The sequence below is a fragment of the Bos grunniens genome, chromosome 15 (assembly GCF_055505025.1).
Source record: "Bos grunniens cultivar Pamir isolate PY7600 chromosome 15, Bosgru_T2T1.0, whole genome shotgun sequence".
Classification (NCBI taxonomy): Eukaryota; Metazoa; Chordata; class Mammalia; order Artiodactyla; family Bovidae; genus Bos; species Bos grunniens.
The window spans coordinates 67,035,200-67,054,866 of NC_141179.1; the positions used below are offsets into that span (position 1 = coordinate 67,035,200).

The following is a 19,667-nucleotide window of genomic DNA, read 5'->3' on the forward strand; positions in this document are numbered from 1 at the left end:
TGGAACCTGAGTTCTCTGGCCAATTCCATCCCTGGCTGACCTCTGAGTCTTAGTGTCTTTGTGTTTGAAAAGGAGGAACTGCCTTTAGTACCTGCCTTGCGGGAATGTTTTTAGACCTTCAGCAGAGGAGCTCTGTGTAAACCCCGGGTATTAGTTTTAAATGCTAGAGAACGTATCTAGGATGGGCAGATGGCAAATGTTCGCCTGCCTCAGGGACTGAGGGTGTGTCCATGGAAGCAAGAATGAGTGGTCAAGAGCTGGAAGGGAACTTGGACGTCATCTGTTACTACTTTATTTTACAGCCAGGGTACCTGAGACCCCAAGAGATGAAGTTTCACCCCCAGATTCCAACGGTGAAATCCCATGTGCCTTTCACCTTTGACCTGTTTCATAACCACGTGGTTTGGAAGGGTTGGCTCATGAATATAGCTTGGCTGCTGTTAAAGAGCCTTAGGAATGATCAGTGGAGGGTTAATTATTTCTTAGGAATAGTGAAACTGAGACTGTCGTGTGTTAGAATACGCGGTCAGCATCGCATTGTGAATTCTTAAAACCTAGTGACTATCTTCAAAGTCTACTGTTCTGGACCTAAGTGACACTGGTCTCAGCCAGCCAACCAGCTCCGCCTGCTCGGTCTGTGTGTCCTTTCTAAGGAGGCGGAGGGAGGAAGGGGGCTCAGCCTTGTCTGAGTTACCACTACGGAACCTGCCCTAGGAGGAGAGGCAGGGCGATGGTGGAGGGAAGGAAGGAGTCACGGGCTAGAACTGTTATTGAACTCTCAGTGTATGCTGCCTACACTATTATATTTACTTTATCTCTCTATTATATATATATATATATATATAATGTATTATATATGTGTGTGTGTATGTATGTATTATATCCCTTCCCAGTTGGCTCAGTGGTAAAGAATCTGCTGCCATACAGAAGACTCAGGTTTGATCTGTGGGTTAGGAAGATCCCCAGGAGAATGAAATGGCAACGACTCCAGTATTCTTGCCTGGGAAATCCCATGGACAGAGGATCCTGGTGGGCTACAATCCATGGGGTCGCAAAGAGTCGGACATGATTTAGCAACTACACTAATCCCTCAGCAACCCTGATAGGGAGGTAGGGTCACCCCAGTTTCGTGAGTGGAAAATTCTAGCTCAGAGAGGGTAACTTACCTGTCTGAAGTCACACGGCTAGTTAACAGTGGTAAGAGAATCACACATTTGGCAATGGTGATGGGGCATACCAAATCAAAGCCTTGGCTGCCCCAGCTTAGCCCACGTTTGCTCAGCCTTCTGCAGCCTCATGATGGGGAATGGGGTGGAGTAAGGAGGCAGATGTCATGGACTATTCTGAGAAAGCAAGCTTTCCTGTGGCTTCTTCCCACCCTGACATCTCAGGGAGTTAGTATTTATAAAATATCTGACCTGGCTGACCCTTGTTATTTTTATTTTTGGAATGTCATGCCTTAGTGAGTTGGGTGGGTAAATCTGTCTTGTGAAAAGTGTTTATTTTTTTCCTCTACAATCCGCTTCTGCACTGCAACTGTTGCTGCCTTTCAGAAAATGAAAAGAGTTCGTAACAGACTGAATCTCTCAGATGAAATGTCCTTGCAATTTTTTTCCTCTGTGTGAGCACTTGCCCCCTTTTCTCTCTCCTCCTTTTATAGTTGATGAAGTTTTTGATGCTAGAATACTAGTGATAAACAGTTCCATATGTCTTTCATAGACTTTTCTCAAATATTAGCGTAATATTTGGTCTTTATAATAAATTTTATTAATGAAACATATTTTAAAGGATGGGAAAAAGACCAAGAATAACACAAAGAAAGCCTATGTGCTTTCCACCCAGCTCCATTAAACTCTGATATTTTGTTGTGCTTGCTTCAGACTGCTTGAAAGAAAGAAATCTTACAGTTGAAGTTCATTGAGTACCCTCTGACCCCATTCGACAGAGGGTAACCACTATCCTGAATCTGATATCTTCCTTTCCTGCACATTTTCAAAAATACCTTTACATCTGGATGTGTCTGTTAGAGTACCGTGTTCTTCGATGAAGTAGCATGTACTTCAAGGTATATTCCGCTACTCACTTTTTTCATTAAGCATCAGCTTTCTCAGATTGACCCTTGGTGATTTGCACCACCCCAGTTCATTAAATTCCAGCCTGGGCAATTAGTCCACGGCTTTGAATGGACTGGATTCTACTTCCATTCTCGTTTTGATGACTTTGTTGTGTCTCGCAGTTTTGTATTACAACAGAGCCACCGTGAAGGTTCTGTTGCTCCTGTCCTGTGCATGCTTGGCTCAGGCCTGGAGTAAGTACCGGAAGAGGGTCAGCTGGGTTAAAGCCCTGGTACACCTTCAGCCTCACCGGGCATTGCGAAAAGGCTCTTCTGTACTATTCCACACCTGTAGCTGGGAGTTCACATTGTATGTAACCCATCTTTGTGCCACGTGAGAATATCAGACTTCAAATCTTTGCAAGTCTGGTGAGTGTGAAAGAGAACTCCTTTGTTTCATTTATCATGCTCTGATGACAAATGAGTTTGAGTTTGTCTGAAGCAGCTATTTGAGTTTTCTCATCTGGGAACATAACTGTTCATTTCTATGCTCTGACCAGTTTTCTGTTGGGTGGTCTATGTTTCCATATATAGTCTTATAAGAAAATCCTGAATATGGATCTTTGTGGGTTATATATATGGCAGATACCATTTCCAGTTAGTTGCTTATCTTTTAACTTCGTTTATAGCATCTTTTAATAACCAGATGTTTTCCACTTCAATGCAGTCATATTTATCACTTTTAATGACTTGTGCTCTTTTGACTCTTCTTTTAGAAATCCTTCCTTACCATGTGCTCATCAGGGTATGCTTTGGGGCCTAAATGAAGCTCATTTTGCTTTTCTGGCCTTATTTCTTGGTTTGCTGTGCGACTTTCCATGCTTGCCTTGGGAGTGTCTGTATAGGCTGCACAATGGTTTCTAAGGATTGTAGGCATGGCTGCACCTGTCCTGGGCCAGATGGGGCTGTGCTGACCTTGGAGTTGGAGATAAATTCCCCTCTTCTTGACCCTTTGGCTGTTTCTGAGAGGTGCTGAAGTGTAGAATTGATTGGTCCTCTCTGAAGCCTGGCTTATCTTCAAGCCTGATGAATTGGTTATAAAGTTGTCCCTTCTCTTGTCCTTCGGTTTATCTTCACTGCCTGATTTTTACTTCCTGCTGCTGCTGTCGATTGAAGCTGAAAAGACAAAAGGCACATGAGGCTAGGTTCTCACCCAGGCCTGCCATGCAGGTCACCCTTGGTGAGGACTCAGTGTGTGTGAAAAAAGAGCAAGTGCCCATAGAAGTTCATCCAGAAAGTTCTTTGTTTCTCTTCTTCCCTCGTGGGAGCTCAGGAATGTTTTACAGAACCAATCTCATTACCCATTGCTTTTTGCACAGAAGTATAAATAGATTCGGGTTTCCCAAGTGGTGCCGTGGTTAAGAATCTGCCAATGCAGAAGACACAAGAGACGTGGCTTTGATCCTTGGGTCAAGAAGATCCCTTGGAGTAGGAAATGCAACCTGCTCCAGTATTTTTGCCTGGAAAATTCCATGGACAGAGAAACCTGGCAGGCTGCAGTACATGGGGTTGCAAAGAGTTGGACACTACTGAGCACACATAAATAGGTTCAGGTAGGGTTTAGATAAATTCACAGAACCTGAGCGTGTCAGAACTGGAAGTATCCTTAGGAGTCATCGCTCAGGCAGTCAACAAGCATTTCCTGCATGTCTGCCGGGTGCCTGGCACTTGCTGAGGACGTAGGGCAGCAGAGATCCCTGCCTTTGTGGTGGTGGTGAGGGCAGCCACTAAACCAAAGGAATTGTTTTAGAGTGTTGGAGGTGTGATGACATAGAGAGGAAGACCCTTTGGGTTGAGTGCCTCTTCCATTTTGAAATTTTAGGCAGACCTACTTTCTTGCTTAAGAGTATGCAAACTATGGCCCAGGGGCCCAAACTCAGAATGGTTTTTACCCTTTTAAAGTGGTTGAGAAAACTTAAACATTTGCAGTAGCTTTTAATGATAGGGGATACCAACTTTGAACTTCGGCCATGTGCCCTTCCCCCCCCAGAAGAATTCTGTTCTCTTCATTAGTAGACTTGCGCTACAGAAACATTGCTCTCGATTGTTATGTCAGTATTTTGAATCGCATCGCTAAAAGTTGTGTACAAAACTGTTTTTTCTCCTCTTCTATAAGTACTGGTGTAATATCTTTAATTTGGCCTTCTGTGCCGCACAGCCTAAAATATTTACTGTCTGACCCAAAACACTGGCAGATCCCTGTACTTCAGTCTGATTTCTGGTTTGCAAAATGGGTGTGGAGCCTATTTCAGAGGACTACTGTGAAGATGGAGGAAGAGAGCGGATGTTAGACTTCTGCCAGGTGCTAATGTCAGTAGATGTTAGATTTTCCGGAGTGAGAAGTCAATAATCAACTTCTCAAGGGCTGTTAAAGGGAGCATGTGAGGGTTGGGGACCAGGATGGAGGGTGGAGCTCAGAACTCACCTTTGAGAATCAACCCCACCCCAGGAACAGCATACCCCAGTGTTGCTGTCCAGCCCCTGAGTCATGGACCTTGGGCCTCACAAAGGCCGCATCCTGCCAGCTCTGCAAATCCCCACAATGTTAATGCCACTGGGATATAATTTTCCTCATGAAACGCAATGAAGCATAACTAAAAAATGTAAGTAACAGCTTCGGGCCCTTAATGAGGCTATAAATACAGTATGAAAATAATTTATACAGCTATTTCCTGGTGAAGAGCTGTCCTTTTCTTAGACCTCTTTGCTTTTCTCTTTGCTTGCCTCATTAATACTAGCCATTGGCTTTCTTTGCTCACTCATTTTAAGAAGGAAACAAGGATTTGTCACTTTGTAGTGGCTGCTGCTCTGCATTGCACGAGAGAGGCAAATGGGAATGTAGAGTGAAGCGCAGATGCTGGGCAGACAGCTCAGCTTGCTCACTGTCCAGGTGACTCACTCCATCCATAAATCATTCCTGTGGGAAACTTACACCCCACCTTCCTTCAGGGTCAGTGTAAATATAATATGGTGTATGTGTAAATATGAAAGTGAAAATGTTAGTTGCTCAGTCGTGTCCGACTCTTTGCGATCCAGCGGACTGTAGCCTCCCAGGCTCCTCTGTCCTTGGGATTCTCCAGGCAAGACTACTGGAATGGGTTGCCATTCCCTTCTTCAGGGGATCTTCCCAACCCAGGGATCGAACCCAGGTGTCCTCCGTTGCAGGCAGATTCTTTACAGTCTGAGCCACAAGGGAAGCCCCATGAAATCTGTGTAAAAATGAGATCTATGAATGCCAAGGGTGTCATCCCTGGGCCGAACCCATGAGTCATTTTATAGCTTCTCCCCTATGTCCCTGGGCTGTATCTTCTTTGAACAGGTAGATATGCAGAGATTGGGGTTCTTAGAATGAGCTCTCAGGGCGGGCAGGTTGCTGTGCAGAGTCTTGACACAGCTGGAGACCTGGTCCAGCTTCTGCACGTGGAGGCAGAGGCCCATCCTCACACCAGGCTCGGACGTCCACGTGTGAATCCTCCCACCCTGCTGACAGCTAGGATGCTCCCCAGACAGCTCTAGCGGGAAGCAGTTGGTTTGATGAGAACCAAATGGCTCTGGGCAGTGCTCGAGGCAGATGTGTCTGGTTCCATCCGACACCAGTGCCACCACGAGGAGTGGTCTGGGGTCGAAAGGACCTGCAGGGATTTTTCAGGGCTGCTGAGAAACTAATCCTGGTGGACCTGCTCACTTGGTGCTTTACACGTGCCCATGCATGAGATGTTCATGTGTATTTGAAAGAGCAAGTCAAAGGGAAAGCAGATGGTTGTCTTCAGTGGCCTTGTAACATGATGTGTGTTGGCACCAGGGAATGGGAAGAGGTGTGTTCATTCTCCAGGGAGGTTTTAGGGGAAAGCCGAGTTGAGATCTGCAGGTGGGAACACTAAGTTTGTGTGTGTCTGTACATATACGTGTATATGTCTTGTTTTGTTCTTCACGGAGCCTGCAGACCCGATGGTCAGGAAGCAAAAGCTAAAACCGAAGGTGATTGGACAGATATCTGAAAGTAGGGCCTGTTGATAGTTTGCAGATGCCAAGTCTGTAAGACATCACGATAAGGGGTGACCTTAGAGGGGGAAGATCAACAGAGGGAGGGAGGAGCATATGGAGGGCTCCAACCGGTGCAGGCGAATTCTCGTTTCTCAGCTGAAAAAGTCAGCACTGCTCACTGCCTGTTCCAGAAGGCACAGAATGCAGCAGCTGTCTTGAGTTTTTGCAGCACCCCCTCATCAAATAAAAATTTGTGGGTGCCAGAAATTTTGGAAGAAACAGCAGCAGCAGCTTCTTCTTTTGCCCAGTGGGGGAGGACTTGGGTGTGTTTTTTTTGTTGTTTTCTTGGTGCAGATGGTGTAGTTATTTTAAGTAAGTGATGTGCTGCTGCAGTGAAAATGGGCAACTCTTTTTCATTTTTCAGCTTAATGAAAAAAGAAAAAGGAGAAGGAAAAACCCCAGCTAGCCAACTTCGTGCTAATGCTTGTCTTTTTTGGATTCTAAATGTGTCCCAAGACACTGAGATGGGATAAATATTTCAGCCACTAGAAAGTCCTGCTGTCGGGCTCAAAAGATTTCTAACCTCTTTTAAAGCTGGCAGAGTAGTAATTTACTTATACTCATCCAGACACCCCCATGTCCCTTATTTTTATGTATGTACAGATCCTGCTCACCTTCTAGGGGGACGAGGCAGGGGGTAGATGGAACTTTCCAAGGTACAGTGTGAGGGATGGGGATAAATCAGTAACTAGACATTTGGTTTTCTTCTGAGAATAACCACAGATATTTGTTGAGAACCTACTAAATGTCAGATGCCCAGGACTCAGAGCAAAACAAAGCAGTGCCCTTTGGGGTTGTGCAATCTGGTGGGAAGATAGTACAGATGTGTTGGTGAGCACACATCGGGATGAAGGAGAACACGGGACACTCTCAGAGCTGGAAACGGCGGGGCCGGCTTTAGACGGGGTGTCGGTGAAGGAGTCTCAGAGTCAGTGATGTAAAGTGGAGGACGAATGAGATTAGCCAGATGTAGCCGTTTGCCAGGGCTGCCGTGACAAGGAAACATGGTGAGCGGCTTCAACACCAGGCATTTCTTTACTCATGACTCTGGAGTCCAGAAGTCTGAGATCAAAGTGTGCAGAGTTGGTTTCTTTTGAGGCCTATCTCCTTGGCTTGTAGACAGCTGTCTTCTTCCAGAGTTTTCACATGACCCTCCCTGTGCGTCTGTGTCCTCATCCCTTTTTGTAAGGACACCAGACCGATGGGATTAGGGCCCATGCAAACGGCCTCATTTTAACTTTGTTGTTGTTGTTCTCGCTAAGTCATGTCTGACTCTGTGACCCCATGGACTGCAGCGCCCCAGGCTCCCCTTCATCCACTATCTCCCACAGTTTACTCAAATGCATGTCCACTGAGTCAGTGGTGTTATCTAACCATCTCATCCTCTGCCGCCCCCTTCTCCTTTTGCCTTTAGTCTTTCGCAGCATTTTAACTTAATCACGCTTTTAAAGTCCCTGCCTCCCAACACAGTCACATACTGAGATACAGGGGTTAAGACCTCAGCATGTGAATTCTGGGGGGACAGATTCAACCCGTAATATCAGATGCAAGGTGTGTGGAAGAATCAGGGTCAGTGGACAGCATGAGCAGAGGACCACTGCAGGGAGGACATTTGTGATGGAGGAGATGGAATGAGGTTGTAGAGGTTGGGGTGGGGAGGTGGGGCGGGCACCAGGTTTTATAAATCCTGGCAAGAGTTTTAGATTTATTACAAGGGTACAGAAGAGCCATCAGCAGTGTTTAACATCTTCATCTGCTGTGAGGAGAAAGACCGGGGGTGGGGGGAGTGAGAAGTGAAAGGTTGGTTTAAGCCAGCATTTCTCAAATCGGCTCTCTTCTGCCATTTCAGGCCATGTGGTTCTCTGTTGTGAGGGGCTGCCCTGTGTATTACGGGGGTGCACTCCTGGCCTCTATTCAATAGAAGCCACAACCAACAATGTCTCCAGACACTGCCATCTGTCCCCAGGGGGCAAAAGTGCCCCCTGTTGAGAGCCACTGGTGTAAAGCAGACCCCGGGTCTCGGTGGCTTGGATTGGATGGTGCCAGTCTAGTGAGGCACATTGGATGGGTTTGAGGAAGACTTTTTTTGGTAAACTTTTTATTTTGTAATGGGGTATAGCCGATTAGCCTGGAGAAAGAAATGGCAACCCACTCCAGTTTTCTTGCATGGGAAATCCCATAGACAGAGGAGCCTGGCAAGCTGTACAGTCCCTGGGGCCGCAAAAGAGTCAGACACAACTTTGCAACTAAACAACAACATAACTGCTTAACAATGTTGTGATAGCTTCAGGTAGACAGCAAAGGGACTCAGCCATACATACACATGTGTCCATTCTCTCCCAAACTCCCCTCCCATCCAGGCTGCCACACAACAATGACCAGAGTTCCCTTTGCTATACAGTAAGGTCCTTGTTGGTTTTTCATTTTAAATACAGCAATGTGGACCTATCTATCCCAAACTCCCTAACTATCCCTTTCCTGCATCCTCCCCTCTGGCAACCATAAGTGGTTTGCGTAAGTGGTTTGCGGAAGATTTTTGACGACAGAGTCAACATGATTCAACCTCTCTCGGCCTCGGCTTGTCCTTTTCCTTTTGTGTTTGTTGATATTGTCACTTCTAAAACACAAGGCTCTGCAGCCCTTGCACGCGTGATGGAGTTGCTGAAATGTGCCCAAGAATGGTTCCTTGGCGTTCTCATACACCGGGGCAGGAGATTCGACGTCCTGCCAGTAAAGCTCTGGGAGCCCTATGGCTGCAAGACCACCTGTGTCTAACCTACGTGGTATTTAGTCTGTATTCCACCGTCTCGTTTATCAAGTCCCCGTGCCTCCAGGCTCTGGATTCTCAGGGAAAGCACTTTGAAATATAATCTACCAATTTTTCTGGCCCTGGAAATCTGTTTATCAGAACAGGATTTCACAGTCCCAGTGACTCTTCCAAGGGGCTTGCCTTCAAGAAGCTAGCTCTGCACTAGGAAGTGTAAGTGATTTCCAAACAAAACAGAATGGCAGCTACGTTCTAAGCCCTGAAGAGTTCCCTGTTTGTGGGGTGTGTGTGGAGGGGGGAGCCCAGAGCAGTTATTAGGAAACAGCTGGATGCGTAGGTCTTCAGGGTTGCGCATCAAGTCTCTGGAGGGGATCCAGCACCTGGCTGTCCTTCAAGGCTTGTCTCCTAGGAGCCCCACTCCGGCATCTCGTGCCTCTGTCCGGAGACGGGCAGCTGGTTTCACAACCATCTCAGGGCTGGTGGTGGCTTTCGCAAGCCCAGTCTTGAGAGGGGTTCTGACATGGAAGGTGGGCTCAATGGACAGAACCCCATGATTCGTGATACCTGGTTTGGGTGTAGAACGGGGAAAAGAGGGGGCACAGTACATTCTCACTTCCAGACCATCAGAGCCGTGTGGTTTTTCATTCCGTACCGTCTGTGCCCTGGACTGAGCCTGTGTGCTCTGGTCTCTGCCATCTTCCTGTGGGCGCGAGGGGCCCTTGTGCTCCATTTCTGCATCTGCCAGCAGACCCTGCAAATGCCACCTCTGTCCTGTGACCTCTCTCTAATGCCTTGAATTTTGACTTTATCTTAAGAACATTGAGGAAACCCTTCAACGGCTTTTTAAAGTCGAGAAGTGTCACGATCGATTTGCTCTTTGGAAAGGTCCCTCTGGCCACAGAGATGGGCTGGAGGGGAGGCAGGGGTCACTTGTGACAGGGGTCCTGGTGAGAGGGTGTGGTGGTTGGGCTGGCGTCATGGCTGTGGCAGTGGAGGCCGGCGTGAACGACTTGGTGCCTGGCCCTCGTAGCGGGTGGCTGAGTGAGGAGGGGACAGGAAGGTTTTTAGGAGCCCAGTGCAGGCTCTTAAGGCAGGATGAGGCCCCTCCCTATAGCTGCTCTTCTAGAATTCTTCGGTGAATTACGAAAGCTCGTTTTCAGTAGGGTGTTCCTGTACATTGTTAAGTCAGTGCAGCAGAGCAGGTGGTCTCTGAGGACTATCCGTGGCACCTGGGCGGATGTGGTACCCCTTGCCTACGGCTGTGTCTTTTCCAATTTGCTGCCCACTTGTTCCAGTTGTAAAGTGTTTTAGTACCACCCCAGTAGTACCATAGCCACACAACAGGGTGACTGCCCATTTCTCCTTGAGGAAGTCAGGGAACACTTCTGAGGTAGAGTAACAAAGAAGTTGTATGCTAACAGGTGTGTTGGGATTTCCCGGGAAACCCCATGGGTCGAAGGGCATTCCAGGTAGAAATCAGGTATGAAAGACGGTGTGCTGTCGGGGGGCCGGCCTGAGAGCTGTGGAAGAGCCTCATGGGCCCTCTCTCCTCCCATTACTCCACGGGAGTCTGGACTTCCTCTTAATGTGGGGCATTAAAATTGTTAGTATACCCTTGTGCCTTTCCAGCCTGGAGGATGGAGCCTGGCTTTCATCTCTGCATCTTTAGAACCTACCTAGTGGATGAATATGGTCATGAAGTTTCAATAAATGCCTATTGTAGATTCAGGAGGGAGTCCTGGTCTTTTTTTTTTTTTAAACAACTCCTTTTCCCCTAAGACTGTTTTATTTCCAATGGCTCATGATCTCCCAGACTTTGATCACAGTGGCTCAGATGGGTCCGATTGATCAGATCGGCTCCCTTGACAGTTGGCCTCCAGGGTCCATTGGTGGATGAATTCAGCTCTCCTTGACCTTCCCTGTTTGCTTTCCAGCCCAAGAGTTGGCCCAGTGGGATAAGGGGCTTGCCATTCTATGACTGTGTTCAGTGGAGTTGAGTCTCAACCTTGAGGCTTGGTGCTAAATCTCTGGGAACTCTTGGCAAGCCTTCCAGGGACTTGGTACTCTTATGGGGCTAGAAGGCCTGCACTCAAGTTTCAGCCTGGCCTTTCCTCCCCGTGTGACCCCAGGCAGTTCAGTTTTGTGGGCTGGGGCTCCTGTTTCCTATCGTGAAATTATTTTCCAGTATTCCTGTCGACTTGGCCGGAGTTCAAAGATTCTGTGATCATAGGGCCGCAGAGTCTGAGACCTGGAAGGAACCTGCAGTTCCCTTTGTTGGAGGTGCTGAGAGTCCCTCGTTCACTTTCTGTCTTGGAAAACTTTCTTTTTAGCCACTGCCGATGACCAGAAGAAAAACGTTTACGTTTTATGACCAGTCTTCGACAAAGCAAGAAGTCTGTGAGCGTCTGTTGTGTGCTCAGCACCAGTGAAGGGCTTTTCTCATGTAGGCCTCACAGAATCCCCGGGGGTGGGGCAGATTATATGTCCATTTCACAGATGAGGAAACTGAGGTCCAGAGAGGCAATGTCACCCACTGGAAGTGCCACATGCACTGCCCGTGTGGAGGAAGAGCTGTGGGGGCCTGGGTCCTTGGCACCTTGGCCGTGCCGTCTCACCGCCGTGTCCCTTTCCTCCCACAGACAGCCAGCTGCTCCCTGGGAACAACTTTACCAACGAGTGCAACATTCCAGGCAACTTCATGTGCAGCAACGGGCGGTGCATCCCCGGCGCCTGGCAGTGCGACGGACTGCCCGACTGCTTCGACAAGAGTGATGAGAAGGAGTGCCGTGAGTGGGCCTGCCCTTTGCTGGGGGTGCGGGCGGGGGTCCGTCCCGGAGTGTCAGTGGGGAGTTCCCCCCGGCCTGTGTGTTGCCAGTCATGGGGCTCAGGCCTCCGGCCGGCTGTCCTGCTCCTCCGCCTGTAACTCACTCTCAGAGCAGCGTGGTCAGTGCAGAAGCAGAGGTCTTGGTGTGGTGGGAGCCACAGCTTTGGGGGAGCAGGGAGCCCTTTCACCAGACTCTCCTCACCCCTATGCTGGGGTCCTCTCACCGCCTTCCCCTCACACATGGGATGCTGAGGCTCCCAGAGGTTGAGCAGCTCCGGTGTCTCCTCACCAGCAAGCAGCCGACCTGGATTTGAACCCAGGGCTGCCTGAACCCGGGGCCCAGGCTGGAAACCACCTTGCACGTCTTACACATTGCGCAGCATTCTTGACGATTAGATCCATTGCAGCATCACCTCAGGTATCCGCCATGGAGCTGGTACTGACTTTATGGTAATCTGCTTCCAAATGCCCTTTTCTCTGCCGACACCTGGGGCCGCATTTTCAGGTGGCACCACCAGGACCAGGGTCTTTTCTTGTCCTCCCCACCCGTCTCCCTTCTTTAGCCTCTTACCCATTTTGTACCCCAAATCTGCATGAGATTTGGGTCGGTGGTCATCTCCGAGAAAGAAGGCCCCAGGGGTGTGAGTTGAGGGGCCCCCAGAGATTGGTAGGATCCTTCTCCCTGGTCATAGAGCCTTATTTCCCTTCATTGCCAAAGCTGGGCGCTGCAGAGTGAGCTGGGCTGTGGCACGCTGGCTGGCAGGAAGCAGGCTGGGGCCAGTGTGGAGGCCCTGGGCTGTGCGGTGCCCGGGGACCACACAGCTGGACATTGGTTCTTGGCTGTTTCCTGGGCTTTGGGCACCGGGCCACAGGGCCTCTCGCACAGGAGAACTCTGTGTTCTGGCTCTGAATCTGCTGTCTTTCTGGAAGCCAGCTGAGGAAATGAGGAGATGATGATTATCTGAACTTTTCACATAGCTGTTACCAGGATTTGAGGCTCAGCCTGTTGACGTACAGGAAGCAGCCCTGGGTTTGGGGCCCCCTCCGGGGCCAGGCTCCCTCTCCCTCGTGACGTGGCCCCTCTGAGACCGGCCTCTCAGAGATCTTGGTCCCTGATGCCTCCCTCGACTCTTCAGAGGCATTTTGGGAGGGGGTGGCTGAGAGTATGTTTTTTTGTGAGAGGTATTTCATCTCGTCTGTTGCATGTGATTTCTTCTGAATAGACCACTCTACATAATGCATTTTTATTTTTACAGAGTTGTATTAAAAAAAAAGTATGAAGTCTGTTTCGGCTTTTTCTGTTTCTAGCCTGGCTTCAAAACTGCTGGAAGTTGAATGTTTGTAATTTGAGTTTCAAATGAGACAGTATGTGTGAACCCTGTAATCTGTCCAGTTTTGAGCATTATTAAACATTCAGAATGTGAATGATCGTTTTTGGAATACAGTGTGTATTTGAACTCCCATAAATACAGATTGTATTTAGCTGAACTAGGAATATTCAGACCAGGGCAAGTTTGTGACAGGATGCAGGATCAAGAGTTGAGACCTAAGTTTGATTCCCAGCTTTGTCAGTTGCAGCTGTGTGATCTTAATGTTCTCTGTGACATTCTCTGTCCTCTGCCAATCCAGTTCCATGATTTCAGAATTCATGCATAAACGGGAAGAGCTGGTGAAAAGAGAAATAAAAAAGAGAAAAGATGGTGTGGGCAGCTGCTTGGCGAGGTTTGGTTTGGTTTGGAACAGGCTCGCCTTGGCTATTCTCCATTATTTTTTTTCTCCTTGTTTCCTACCCTTCACCCCCAAGTGTAGTAGAGACTTTATTTGCATTTATTTAGTCTTTTGATCAAAACATAATTTAAAGAACCATACACATAAACACAGGCATTCACAAAACCTTTCCTCCATTGCCCCTCTTTTTTTCTTTTAATCTTTAAAGTATAAAAACAGAAGACCACTGGAAAGTTTAGACAACAGAGGGAAGGAAAAGAAGTCCCTTTTCTAAAACAAATTCTCCTTGCAGTTCAGATTCCATGTGTATTCCCTTCCAGTCCAGGACCTGAGGGTGTGAGACCTGGAAAAGGACTTTGTCCAAACCCCAACCCTCCTCCCCACCCCTCTCCCCACCATGCTGTGTGATTTTAGGAGAGCTACCAGAATGGTCTAAAAGTTAGTCACTGGGAGGATTAAATGAGAATTCCTTAATCCTTCTGCTACCTCAATTCCCTCCTCTCAAAATGAGAGTGATCAGCCTTCTAAGTGGTGGTGTTGTTACTTTTTAATGGCTGTGAAGCACGCAGCACCGTGCCTGGGTATAGTCGGTGACTTGTAAACTTTGAGAGTTACTGGTCAGTCTGCACAGGGTACGTTGTTGTCATGGGGCATGTGATTGAGTAACTTGCTTTTGCTACACTTTACTTTAGAGACTTTGGCACCTTCCCACACATGTAGCACCTCTAATTGTTGTTTTATAGGTTACCTACCCTTCCATCCAGTAGATGCTCTGTAATCTAATAATTTCCCTATTGTCAGATGTTTAAGTCTTTTTTGCTTTTTTACTTCTGCTGATCAAACTGTTTAGGGTCCGTTAAGGAACTTATCCATACCCGGAGGACAGAAATACAGATTGGTTTCAGCCAGAGCCGGGATGGCCTGGGCCGAGGTCTCCAGGGTAGGTACCATTTGATCTGTCCTTTCAGGGGCTCCCTAAGAGTGGTCGATTTAGAATCCATGCCACCTTCTTCTGTGTCTTGCTTAGAAGTTACAGGGTTCATTCTCTGATTCTTTGGAACAACCTGGTACTTACAGGGAGGAGAGTGAGGGCAGCTGATGTTCTCACTTGGAAGAAGGGATCGCCTCTAATGCCCTGTGAAATAGCTTTGGCATTTAGAAGAGAATACACTTCATCAGGGAGTAGCCTTGCCCTTTCCAAAGGGTGAGACAAGGGCCCGGAGAAGTGTGTGCTGGAGGGTTACAAGGCAGAGAGCAGTTAATGCTGTATCCACAGCAGAGGAGAGATTTTCGTGAGACAGGAAGAAACTTTTTCATTTAAAGGTAATAGAAAAAACTGGGGGAATGGGGAAGGAGGAAAACAGCATCCCGCGTAGAGTCTGTCCTCTTTCATAGATCACTATTAGCATCTTACAAGTTTGCATTTAGGCTTTTCTCAGTTGTAATCACCAGAGGTATACAATTTATATTTTAATTTTTTCCCAGGTAACATTTTAACATTTTTCTATGTTTTTACAGTGTATTTGTCTATCACTTTAAATGCTTAAACAGTCCATTCATTTGGTATAATATAGTTTCAGTTCAGTTCAGTTCAGTTCAGTCGCTCAGTCCTGTCCTTTATTTACCTGTTATTTGGCATTCACATTGTTTGCAATTTTTCACTTAGAGATAGTGTTCATGGTTGTGAAATGAGGGTTTATATGACTTTCCCCCTATTTTGAGAAATTTTCTTCAGCTTGATTCTCAGAAATGCAATGATTAGGTGAAAGGACAGGAGGTTTTTCTAACTCTTGATCAGAGTGCCCACTTGTTCTGCTAACGGTTTGCACCAGCTTGTTCTCTCATTGGCAACATGTGTGACTTCTGGCTTTATTTTAGTCTTGGCAGCATTGGGAAATATCTTTAAAAAATAGTTTTTCTGGTTCGTTTAATATAGTTGAAAACAGTTACATATTTTCACTTTTTCAAATTATCTAAAGTGGTTGATTGTTTTCCCGTTCCCCTGTTTACTGGTTGTATTTCTGACCTCGTGAAATATTAACGGGCTAGAATAAATTTCCAACTAGGTTGAGTCATTGAATTTTCCACCTAAAGAGTTTTGAGAGTGGAGGCTCATTTGGGGATAGGCTGAGTGTATTTCTGTTCTTAGTTAATGGAATCCCCTAAATGATTGTTTTATCCAGATAACTTTTCCTTGGAATAAAAGGGTATGTTTTAAAAAAACATAAAAGTTCCATGAAAGCCCTGATTATAACAAGAGCAATGGCATGCCATTACTTGAGCTTCCGCTGGGCTGCACTATCCAGGCACTTTACGTTATATTAACATGGATTGTTGGAAGCCTGATGAGAAAGACACTGTTGTTATCTCTGGTGGAGCAGACTGAGCTGTAGAGAGATGATGCAGAACTCGACGGCTGCTCCCAAGAGTAAGTCCTTGTAACCTTTCCCTATCAGAGACCACCAGTGGGTTCATTCAGTCTTTTGTAAATGGATCCATATTATTCTGCTGAACAGGATTGTACTGTATGGTATCACTACTGATCTACTTCTCAAGAAACTTAAGAAACATCAGTAATGTCTTCCTGTGGACAGGCATACCTTGGAGATGGTGTGGTTTCACTTCTAGACCATCTCAGTAAAGCGAGTCACACAAATATTTTAGATTCCCAGTGCATATGAAAGTTGTGTTTATACTATACTGTAGGCTTCCCCAGTCGCTCAGTGGTAAGGAATCCACCTGCAATGCGGGAGACTCAAGAGACACAGGTTCGATCCCTGGGTCAGGAAGATCTCCTTGAGGAGGAAATGGAAACACACTCTAGTATTCTTGCTAGGAAAATCCCATGGAAAGAGGAGCCTAGTGGGCTGAAGTCTATAGGGTCGTAAAGAGTCGAACACAACTGAGCAACTGAACAGCAGCAGCAGCAGTAGTCTATTAAGTATGCAATAGAATTATGTCTAAAAATAATGTACATATTTTAATTAAAAAATTAAAATTTCTTTAAACTACTAACCATCATCTGAGCCTTCAGCGAGTTGTAATCTTTTTGCTGGTGAAGCATCTTCCCTAGGTTGTTGATGGCTGCTGACTGATCAGGGTTGTGATTGCTGAAGGTTGGGATGGTTGTGGCAATTTCTTAAAATAAGAAATGGTCAAGTTTGCTGCATTGATTGACTCTTTCATGAACAATTTCTCTGTAGTGGCAATGCTGTTGCTAGCATTTTATGTATAGAACCTCTTTTAAAAGTGGAGTCAATCCTATCAAACCCCACTGCTGCTTCTTATCAACTAAGTTTATGTAATGTCCTAAGTCCTTTGTCATCAGTCAGCAATCTTCACAGCATCTTCACCAAGTATAGATTCCATCTCAAGAAACCACTTTCTTTGCTCATCCATAAGAAGCAACTCCTTACCCATTACAGTTTTATCATAAAATTGCAGCAGTTCAGTTACATCTTTAGGCTCTGCTTCTCATTTCTAGATCTCTTGATATTTCCACCACATCTGCATTTACTTCCTCCACTGAAGTCTTGAACCCCTCAAGGTCATCCGTGAGAGTTGGAATCAACTTCTTCCAAACTCCTGTTAATGTTGATATTTTGACCTTTTCCCATGAATCACGAATACTCTTAATGGAATCTAGACAGGTGAATCCTTCCAGAAGTTTTTCAATTTACTTGTCCCAGATCCATCAGAAGAATCACTGTCTTGGGCAGTTTTAGCCTTATGAAAGATATTTCGTAAAGAACAAGACTCGAAAGTCAAAATGACTCCTTGATCCGTGGGCTGCAGAATGGATGTTAGCAGGCATGAAAACATTAATCTCATTGTTCATCTCCATCAGAGCTCTTGACTCACCACATGTGTTGTCAGTGAGCAGTAATGTTTTGAAAGAAATCTTTATTTCTGAGCAGTAGGTCTCAACAGTTGTTTTAAAATATTTAGTAAACAAAGTGGTCAACAAATGTGCTGTCATCCAGGCTTTGTTGTTTCATTGATAGAGTGCAGATAGAGTAGATTTAACATTATTCTTAAGGGCCCTAGAATTTTTAATGGCAAATGGTAAACGTAAAGTCATCAGCTCTTTAGCCCCTAACAAGAGAGTTAACCTGTCTGTGAAGCTTTGAAGCCAGGCATTGACTTCTCCTCTGCAGCTATGAAAGTCCTAGATGGCCTCTTCTCATAAATGGTTGTTTTGTCTACACTGAAATTTTATAGTCACCTTTATTCATTATCTGAACTGGATCTTCTGGATAACTTACTGGAGCCTCTACATCAGTACTTACTGTTTCACCTTGCACTTTTGTTATGGAGAGAGCTTCTTTCCTTAAACCTCATGAACCAGCCTCTCCTGGCTTCAAACTTCTGCAGCTTCCTCACCTCTCTCAGCCTTCATGGAATTGAGGAGAGTTAGGATTGGACTCTGGACTGGGCTTTGGCTTAAGGGAATGTTGTGGCTGGTTGGGTCTTCTGTCCAGATCACTACAACTTTCTGCATATCAGCAATAAAGCTGTTTTGCTTTTTTATCATTTGTGTGTTCACTGGAGCAACACTTTTAATTTCCTTCAAAAACTTTTCCACAGTTTGGCTAATTGTTCAGCACCAGAGGCCTAGCTTTTGGTCTTTGTTGAAAGACCGAGTTCCTTCCTCATCGAGTATAATCATCAGTTCTAAGTTTTGTTTAAAGCGGGAGATTTGTGACTCTCCCTTTCACTTGAATACTTCGAGGTCCTTATAAGGTTACTATTTAACCTAATTTTAATATTGTGTTTCAGGGAATAGGGAGCCTGAGGGCGAGGGAGAGGGAGAGAGATGGGGGCAAGGCCAGTTGGTCTGTGGAGCAGTCAGAACACACACAACATTTATCAATTGAGTTCACCATCTTACCTGGGCATGGTTCCTGGAGCCCCAAAACAGAGACAGTAGTAACATCGGGGATCCCTGATAACAGATCAACATACTAAACACAATAATAATGAAAATGTTACCCCCGACATGTGACAAAGAGACACAGAGTAAACCACCATGATTGGGAAAACGGCTTGACACGGGGTTCCCACAAACCTTCAATTTGTGAAAAAAGAAACCTCAGTATCTGCAAGGGGCAATAAAGTGAAATGCAATACGGCGAGGTATGCTTGTAAATGATTTCTAAAATGGCAATTAGTCTGTGAATCTCTGAAAGAAGAAACTGTACTTTATTACTGCCCCTTGCCATAATAATAAAGCAGAAATCCAAATTTCGAGAACATACATGTGACTTGAAACCAAGAGGCTTCAGATCTCCTGCCAGCTTTGTGTTGGAGTGCAGCTGCCATTTCTCTGTGTTCTAACCAAGTAGGGGAGAGATCTTGAGATCCGGGTCACAAGGTGGTTCATTTGCTTTTTTTGAAAAATTATATTGATCACTATCTTTGAGGCATGTACAGACTTTTAAAATCTCAGGGCCTGTGTATGCGTGTGTGTGTGTGTGTGTGTGTGTGTTAGCAGGGATGGGGATGGGGATAAATTCAAGAATCTTGTCAAATGATAAAATTTAATGAAACTCCAAATCCAGAGATTTAGAAAAGTAGGTCCAAAAATGGAATTTGAGTTTTCTTCGCTTGTAGTGTTCCCAACCATTTCTTGAGCATGACTTTTACTTGGTCGGGTGTGACGGCAGAAACCTAGGAGAAGGGGTTGAGAGGGCAAGTTTGAAATAATGATCACCAAGAAATGTCAAAAGAGAGGAAAGCCCAGTCAGAAATTCTTCCTTTTCTTTTCAGGTCTTTCTCATCATCTGACTCTAGGTGGTGCCACATATAATGTTTTCTATTAAACCTGGTGATCCAGGGCAAGCGGAGATGAGGGGAAAAACCTGGATTCTGAGTCATTCTCCTTGCCAAACTAGCAGAAATTCAGCTGTTTTACCAGGGCTCCTCCTGCTTGGCTCGCATGCAGAATGTCCCGGGAAATCAGGCAGTTTCCATGGGACGGGTACAGCTCGCTCCTTCATCTCTCAGGCTGCTCTGTCTTTTCTTAGAGAAGGGGGTGGTGACAGGTTGTATGCTGTGACCTGGGAGGTAGCCCGATAGTGATGGGGGAGACGCTGGGGAGTAGTGGGATCTAGTCCTCCCCTGCAGCTGTGTAAGAGCAAAGCCGGCGCAACACTGTCGTGGGTTCAGCTGTGTCCCCATCCCCACCCCCA

At 46.1% G+C, this 19,667-nt stretch overlaps 1 protein-coding gene across 5 annotated transcripts in view; it reads left to right on the top strand.

Moving 5' to 3' along the window:
- LDLRAD3 (low density lipoprotein receptor class A domain containing 3) overlaps positions 1-19,667 on the top strand; it is a 274,030-nt gene that overhangs the window by 70,526 nt on the left and 183,837 nt on the right. For 3 of the 5 annotated variants that reach the window (XM_086341148.1, XM_086341150.1, XM_086341153.1), the window contains exons 2-3: positions 11,564-11,710; positions 14,327-14,416. In XM_086341148.1, the coding sequence (XP_086197274.1) occupies positions 11,564-11,710; positions 14,327-14,416 (237 nt within the window). The remainder of the gene's footprint in view (positions 1-11,563; positions 11,711-14,326; positions 14,417-19,667) is intronic. The other 2 variants (XM_086341151.1, XM_086341152.1) reach the window with 1 other exon arrangement.